Below are 7,728 nucleotides of genomic sequence, written 5' to 3' on the forward strand. Positions count from 1 at the left end.
CCCTTTCCCCCTCCCCAATTCCCCCCTCCCCAGGGAGTTTGTGGTCAACCTGATATCGGAGTGGTTTGTCGAGGCCGCCAACCACACCTGCGGGGAGTACGACCGCGGTGTGGACGAGATGGCCCTCTCGGGGCTCACGCCCGTCGACTCTGCCCGTGTCAGGGCGCCTAGGGTGGGGGAGGCCGCCATTGCTTTCGAGTGCAAGCTGCGGGCGGTGCACGACGTGGAGGACAGGTGGGCATGAGTGGTAAAATGGACGGGTGGGGGAACGGGGGTGCCGAGGGGCTCGCCATGCCAGTGTGAGGAAGCGTTGCGCGTTCCTCTGAGCTCGGCCGCACATGCTGACATGCACACATGCACACATGCATGCACGCACGTATCCTGGGCCACCTAGCAACCAAGCCACGCACACACGGCCGCACATGTATACACAAATAACCCCCCACACATACGCAGAGGACGCATGCCCCCTTGCACTCAAACCCTCTAACCCGCACGCTATGCGTGCTGCCCCCGCCCGCCCGCTCGCACCCCCACTCACCGCCCCCCAGCTCCGGCAAGCCCAGCGGCGCCATCGTCATTGGGGAGGTCCTCCTGATCCATGTCGCCGAGGCCGTCACGGGCCGCAGCCCCACGGGGAAGCTGGTGGTGGACCCGCTGCTGCTGCAGCCGGTGTCGCGCCTGGGCGGGGTGACGTATGGCAGCGTGAAGGAGCTTTACGACATACCGCGGCCCGACAAAGAGGGCCGGTACGGGCCACCGGCGAGGAAGGGCTGAGCTGGCGGCGCAGTGGTTGTGCCGCACGTGGTTTGGGAGGGCGCGGGGATTGCAGCAGCCCGTGGTCACATGTGGCTTTCCTTTGGGTTGCTGGTTGCCGATTCCGTGCAACCTCCCCGTATTATTGATCCTGGTGCTTGTTACTTCTGGTATGGCCTAAACCTAGTGCTTTGTACAGCGTATTGAAGCCGAGCGCCTTCTGGGAGCTGCGGCAACCGCCTGACAGATGGTGATTTTTTTGCCAACGTTGAATTGCTGAGCGGCTTGCGATTGCCAGCGCACCAGTCCATCTGCAAGTATGTAAGTCCGGTATGTCTTAGCTTCTGCCTGATGGGTCCAACCACACTTTTGCTGATAGGGCCCCACTGCCAGTATGGGTCAGCTTCCATAACATGGATGGGTTTGCGAGCGCACAGCAAGCAACGATGCGCGCAACGTGTGGCACAAAAAAAGAGCCAGCGCAGTACGCGTGCAGCTAGCGCGGGCACATCGGGCGCCCCATGCAACTTGCTTGAGACCTCAATCCACACGCAACATCACCAATGCGCCAAGACAAATCTTTCCCAGGAATGCCAGGACGGTGTGTGCGCCAAGGTGACGCAATGATAGCAGGTATGGCCTCTCAATCACCAAAAGTGAGCATGTGCATGCAGCCTGCGGCGTACTGTGACTCCGCAATCATGCTGTGAGTGCGTCCATGCGCACCAGCATCTGTTTAGCAGGGGAGAACTTTGCAAAGGGGAGGGATGCAAGGACGGATGCGAGACTCCACTGAGCCCAAAACCCTAGTCTCGGAGGCAGGAAGGCAACTGCGCAACTCGGAAACAAGCAAAAAAGCCTGGACGCACAAGGCAGTGGGCCCAAGACCCGACATTGCTTGCGTATCTAATGCAAAGTGAAGGTGGTGGCATCAGAGTGATGCAATTGGGAGATTGAAAAGCAGTGTTGGTTGATTGACCTGGAATCCCCTCCCACCCAAGCAAGCAGCCTGGGAGTTGTAAGGCGCGGCGGTTCAGGCCTGCGCGTGCGCACAGCCCGGCCCTCTAACACACGACAACGTGTGACTCATCACATGGGCAGAGCTGCGGTGCAGTCCGCCGAAACGCCCATCGTCTGACAGGCGCTCGTGAGCACCTGCTGGGCGCTGGGGCTGCCCCTCTTGTGCAGCGACCACAGCATCAGGCCGGCCCCGCCGTTGGCCCGCGAGTACGCGGCGTAATCAGTCACCTGCGCCAGGGTCACCGTGTTGCCGCCCCAGGCCTCTGGGGGGATCTCGACGCCGATCGCTACAGCAGAGTTCGGCCACGCAGCCCTGTGGGCGCGGAGGCTCTCCTTGGGGTCAAAGCCGGTAGAGCCGAGGTTGCCGGCGTCGTAGCTGCGATGGGGGGAGGGGACAGGATGAGTATAAGCTAATGCCAGGCGCGACGTCATTACCGATTACGTGTTCGGCAGGCCTTGCGCTCTGAAATGAGCCGCAGCAGGGGCACAGAGACTTGACTGCTGCTTTCAAAAAACTTTCCTCAATTTCCTAAGGCAGCAAGAAGAGCGCCTAGCACTTGGGGCTGCCGGCCACCCCAGCCGCCAGCTCAGCCCTAGCCCCTGCGCCAGGCGCGCACCTCATGATGTTGATGAGGTCGAGGCTCTGCCCGGCCGCGCTGCGCGCCATGGCCAGGTTGATGCCCGTGTATGACGTCACCGGCAGGCTCCCGGCGAAGGCGCCCTCGCCGTACGTGCCCACGTGGAACGAAGCCGTGGAGAGCAGGTAGCGGCCCTTGGGCAGAGCGGCGCGAAGCTTGGTGACGGCGTTGACGCCCTCGGCATCGGTGGGGCAGGACACCCTGCCGCTAGACACTTTGCACGACGGCGCGGACGGCTCCCTGCGGATGGTTGATTGCGCGCCGAATGTGAGGGAGCAGATCTGCGGGCGGCACCCTTGAAAAGCCCACGACACCATGTCTGCCCTCCACCCCAGCATTTGTAGGGAGCGACCACACAGCACAACAAGCCCAAGCATGCGATCGCATCGGGCACAGACTGTGTGCGCAGTCCCTGCACCCACCAGTCCAGGTCGACGCCGTCAAAGGAGAAGTCATCAACGATGTCCTTGATGCACTGGGTGTTCATGCCGCCAAAGTTTGTGTACGTGGCGCCGCCCACCGCCAGCAGCACGCGGGTGTTGGGCTGGCGGGCCTTAAGGGTTGCGATGGCGTCGCGGACGGTGGGGCCATCCATCGAGAACTGGAGGCCCGTGCCCAACAGGGAGAGGCTGCCCTTGGCATATGTGCAGTCGGGCTGCGCAAATGACACGACGACGACTGCGGGACAAGGGAGGTGCGGAGGAGCATGGTGGGGCATTGTGTGGCTGCATCCCAGCAATCCAGTTGCGTGCGTGAGTGTGGCTATTAGGCCGGCATCCACGCGTCAGGCGGCGCAACCAAGACTTGCACCTTGCCGCAACTTGCGCAGGCGTCAGGCTGCGGGGCTGACAAGCAAGCAGCGTACGCGCAGGGTGGCATGCGCAACCATGTGTTGCGATTTGGAGGATATGTCTGCAAACCCCCGCACCATTGACGTATGCGGGTATCTTGGCCAGGTCCATGTTGGCGCCGGCCGAGGCCCAGGGGGCAGACCAGGTCTGGTAGTAGCCAACAATGAGGGGCCCGCCTGGCAGCCCCACACCCGTGGGGCTTGGGGTGGGGCTGGGGCTGGTGGTCGGCGCCGGTGAGGGCGAGGACACAGGAGAGGGCGACGCTGAGGGAGCGGGCGACGGGCTGCCTGCTGGCGTGAGGCATCCTGGCTTGCAAGTGGTTGCGCTGGGCCAGTTGCAGTACTTGAACACAGGGTCAAAGATCAGCCCATGAGGGCAGGCGGTGATGCTGGCTGCGCTGTTGAAGCACTTGACAAAGGTGGCGCAGGAGGCGTCAAAGGGGTTGGCGTAGTCGCCCGTGGGCACGGTCTTGCAGTAGCAGGCGGCGTCGGAGCAGCCGTTGCAGCCGCCGGAGGGCGGGGGGCTCGGGCTGGGCGATGTGCTTGAAATTGGGGAGGGGGAAGGGGATGCCGCGGGCGGTGGTGAAGGAGATGCTGCAGGCGGTGGCGAAGGGGACGACGCAGCGCCGCAGCTGGCTACGGACTTTGTGTTGAGGTAGGCCTTGATGGCGGCACCATAAGTGAGGGTGCTGTCCGCCTTCTCGGTATCGGCGACGCCCGCGTCCCAGAGCATGACGCCGCCAAAAGTGGAGGGGTAGGTGGTGGCCAGCTGGTCGATGCGCGTTCGCGCCTGGGCGGCGTCGATGTAGCCGCCGGCGGGCGCCACGTAAGAAGCAGCGGGCAGGCCGAGCAGCACCTTGACGTTCTTGTTGATGCTAGTGGTGGCAGCCCAGTTGGCCCTGGGTTATAAAATTGGGTGCGCAGGAGGGTTCGTTTCAGGAGCAGACCACAGGCTGGCAGTGGGTGCTGAGCTGTCACTTACGATGATTGCGGCGGCCCTGCCGGGGTCAGAATGCTCAAGGCATTAGGCAGATGGCCCCTGGTCACACGCTACGCCCCCTCTACCGTTCCAAAGCAGCCGCACATTGAGCAGCCGCGCATTGAGCAGCCCCACGGCAGGGCACGCAGCCATACAACGTCAGCACACCCACTCACCACGTGTCAAAGTTGAAGCTGCTGCCCGCAGCCGCACAGTAGTTGTTGTAAAACTGCACCCACACGTAGTCAAACCACGACTTGCTCAGAGCATCCTGGAGGTGGTAGTCCGGGAAAGGGCACTGCGGCGCGGCGGTGACGAGGAACGCGCGCCCCGACGGGTTGGCCGCAGCGCTCGAGTAGTAGCTGCCCTTGAGCTCGCGCACAAAGGCGGCGTAGCCGGTGGCGGCCCCGCCCTCTATGTCCAAGTCCACGCCGTCGAGCACGGCGTCGCCAAACGGCCGCGGCCAGCCGGGGGCAGAGCCGCCCAGGAACATCTGCCACAGTATGCCCGCGAAGCGCGTGGCCTCGGCATCGCTTGCGAAGCCGTAGGAGCCGGCGGCGCCGCCGAGGGAGAGGATGACTTTCTTGCCGCGAGCCTGGCAAGCCTTGATGGCCGTGCCCACAGCGGGGCACTGCGGAAGAAGTGGCAATGCGCATTAGGGGCAGGAGAGTGTTCCAGTGAGTAGTCCTGCTGTTTGTGCGTGCTGGATCTTTAGGAGATTAAAGCCTTGATGGCGGAAATTCTCAAGAAGCCAAAAAGACTCTCAGCCCTAATGGATTCAGCTGGCAGCGGCCCCGTTCTTGCCGCTTACCACCACTCTGCTGCTTGCTTGTCAACCCGGCCTGATTCGCAACCACACATGGCCTGCACAGAACACATTTGTTGTGGCCCTCGCTTCCCCTGCCCTGCACCGGCTTTGGCAGCCGGATCGGCACCACGCTTCCACTTCACCCACCTTGAGAAGGCCGCTGCTGGGGAATTGAGTGTCACCCAGTGACGCAAATGTGGTGTCGCAGTGGTTTGCCAGGTTGAGGTTTGGCAGCGGCTCGCCCCCAGGCCCAGTGCCAGCAGCGGCGTCCTTGAAGATGTGGAGGAATGACAGCATGATGACATCATATGCGTCGCCCGTCTGGGTGCAGTAGTAGTCCAGGGGCTTCTCCCACTGGGACGGGGAAAGGTAGTTGTGCGACACGCTATTCTGACCCCTGCACATTTAAGATTCCGGTGGGAGAGGGGTTTGTGGCAAGAGGGAAAGGTGAGTCCCAAGCACAAGGTTTCAGGTGGCCGCAAGAAAACATCCAAAACGTCATGTCAGCGCAGTGGACTAATCTGGACAATGGGCAACGCGCGCTGTTGATGCACAAATAAAGGCCGTTCATCCATTTCCGTGCGGCTTGCTGGCTCGGCTCACCAGTACACGACATTCTTCAGGCAAGAAGATCCTGCAGCAGGAGGAGTGGGGCTGGGGCTGGGCGACGGGGCCGCAGAAGGGGAAGGGCTCGTGGCCGGGGATGGCGAGGGGGAAGGCACCGGCGAAGGCTGCAGAACTGGCGACGGTGACGGCGATGACGATGGTGGTGGTGACGGGGAAGGGGATGACGAGGTGCAGCTGGGCTTGCAGGTGGTCGCGCTGGGCCAGTTGCAGTACTTGAACACTGGGTCAAAGATCAGGCCAGGAGGGCAGGCGGTGACGCTGGCCGCGCCGTTGAAGCACTTGACAAAGGTGGCGCAGGAGGCATCAAAGGGGTTGGCGTAGTCGCCCGTGGGCACAGTCTTGCAGTAGCAGGCGGTGTCGGAGCAGCCGTTGCAGCCGCCGCTGAAGGGCGAGGAGCTGGGGCTTGGTGACGTGCTTGAAATTGGGGGGTTTGTGGGGCTTGGGGTTGGAGCGGACGACGGCGATGGCGACGGCGACGGCGACGGCGACGGCGTGGCTGCCGCGCATCCTGGGCTGCAGGTGGTTGCGCTGGGCCAGTTGCAATACTTGGCGGCGGCGTCAAAGACTAGGCCAGAGGGGCACGCAGTGACCGTCGCGGCGCCGTTGAAACACTGCAGAAAAGTCGCGCATTTGGCGTCGAAAGGGTTGGCGTAGTTGCCGGTCGGCACCGTCTTGCAATAACATGAAGCGTCGGAGCAGCCGTTGCAGGGCGATGCTTGCTGCAAATGGCGTGCAGCAGCCATGGGCGCCGTTGCCAGCGCGGCAGCAAGGAGCAGCGCCCCAAGCAGCATGCTTTTGAGCATGGGGCCAAGTATAGCTCGCGTCGTGCTTCTACACATCCCCAATGGCACGGTTGTTGGTATGTTCGTGGTGAGATTCAACTTGCGTGTTCGAATCTCGCAGGTGACCGCGTCTTGGCAACTGCGTGTCAGCAGCCTATAATGCAGTTACCGGTATATCGACCTTTTCATCTCAAATGGACTCGTCAAGAACAGGAACGACGTGCCTACACTCACCAGCCAACTGGAGTGTGACCTTTGAATAAACCTGACACTTCCAGCGGCGTTCTGGCCTGCGCCGCCAAATCCTTGCCGTGCGCGCGTGGCCAATCCCGCGACTCCAGCGCGCCCCTGGGTTCCAAGGGTGCTGTTCCCACATCGCGGCTTTGAGATGTGCCAAGAACCGATTGCACGTAGTGTGGTGGCTTGAAGGGCGTTGGCTAGGCGCATCACCATCGCCGCAGGTTGCCCGGGTTGCACAACGCAGGTGCGATGGGCTATGCGTCGTCCTCCTTCTCTATCCAAGCAAGTGCCACAGAAAAGCAGGTCTTTGACTTGCAGCACCGGCCAAGCTCGGCTCTCTGCTCAGCTTTTTGCGTCTTGGCCCCAAGTGCCCGGTCTACCTGCACGCAGACCGAGCTGGCTTTATCCTGCCTTCATGCCGAGACATGCCTGCGTCGCTACATTCTACGCAATAGTGACATAGAACAAGAAGTTTACAACTGTTTCTGTGATCCCAACAGCCTGTACCTCTGGGACCTGGATGCCTGTATATGCAGGCGGCGTGCAGACCATCCGCTCCTTGCAGCTGGCCTCTTGACTGATGATTTACGCAGCTGGGGTGCAGCAGGCCTTCAAGTGCATTGTGGCAGCCCTCACAGTGCAGCAGATACAGTAGGTTATTGCAGCAGACGCGGTAGCATCTATCGCACCCTCCAACAAGCCCAGAACTTCAAGTATAGCGCGCCGTGCCAGATCACAGCAAACATGGCTACACGCGAGGAGCTAGAGGCAAAGAAAGTTCCGGTAAGTATCAGGAACTTGCTACGTGTCACTTTCCTGGATCGCAGCCTCAGGGGGCTGATCTGCCCTCTTGCGCGCGCCGTGCAGGAGCTCAAGGAGGAGTGCCAGCAGCTGGGCCTGCCAGTCACTGGGAAGAAGGCGGAGTTGATCGACCGGATCCTGGCAGCCCAGGGCAGCAGCGCAGCCGAAGCAGATGCCGCAGAGCCAGCAGAGGTGGCTGCGGCAGGAGGAGCACCGCCTGTGGCGGA

At 62.0% G+C, this 7,728-nt stretch overlaps 3 protein-coding genes across 3 annotated transcripts in view; 2 read left to right on the plus strand and 1 right to left on the minus strand.

Annotated features, from left to right (window-relative positions):
• Nucleotides 1-118: 118 nt before the first annotated feature.
• MNEG_5495 (hypothetical protein) lies at nt 119-777 on the plus strand (the record flags this gene model as incomplete). The annotated part of the gene is made up of 2 exons (XM_014046026.1): nt 119-234; nt 552-777. The coding sequence occupies 2 exons, from the start codon at nt 119-121 to the stop codon at nt 775-777; spliced, it is 342 nt and encodes a 113-aa protein (XP_013901480.1).
• Nucleotides 778-1,845: 1,068 nt separating this feature from the next.
• Nucleotides 1,846-5,456, minus strand: MNEG_5496 (hypothetical protein; the record flags this gene model as incomplete). Its single annotated transcript, XM_014046027.1, has 7 exons — nt 1,846-2,152; nt 2,394-2,654; nt 2,837-3,092; nt 3,343-3,794; nt 3,909-4,163; nt 4,420-4,874; nt 5,199-5,456. The coding sequence occupies 7 exons, from the start codon at nt 5,454-5,456 to the stop codon at nt 1,846-1,848; spliced, it is 2,244 nt and encodes a 747-aa protein (XP_013901481.1).
• A 1,988-nt stretch (nt 5,457-7,444) lies between these two features.
• Nucleotides 7,445-7,728, plus strand: part of MNEG_5497 (hypothetical protein) — a gene marked incomplete at both ends in the record, with an annotated part of 2,260 nt that continues 1,976 nt past the window's right edge. The window contains 2 exons of the mRNA XM_014046028.1: nt 7,445-7,483; nt 7,568-7,693. Of these exons, the coding sequence (XP_013901482.1) occupies nt 7,445-7,483; nt 7,568-7,693 (165 nt within the window). The remainder of the gene's footprint in view (nt 7,484-7,567; nt 7,694-7,728) is intronic.

Source organism: Monoraphidium neglectum (assembly GCF_000611645.1).
Source record: "Monoraphidium neglectum strain SAG 48.87 unplaced genomic scaffold scaffold00824, whole genome shotgun sequence".
Taxonomy (NCBI): domain Eukaryota; kingdom Viridiplantae; phylum Chlorophyta; class Chlorophyceae; order Sphaeropleales; family Selenastraceae; genus Monoraphidium; species Monoraphidium neglectum.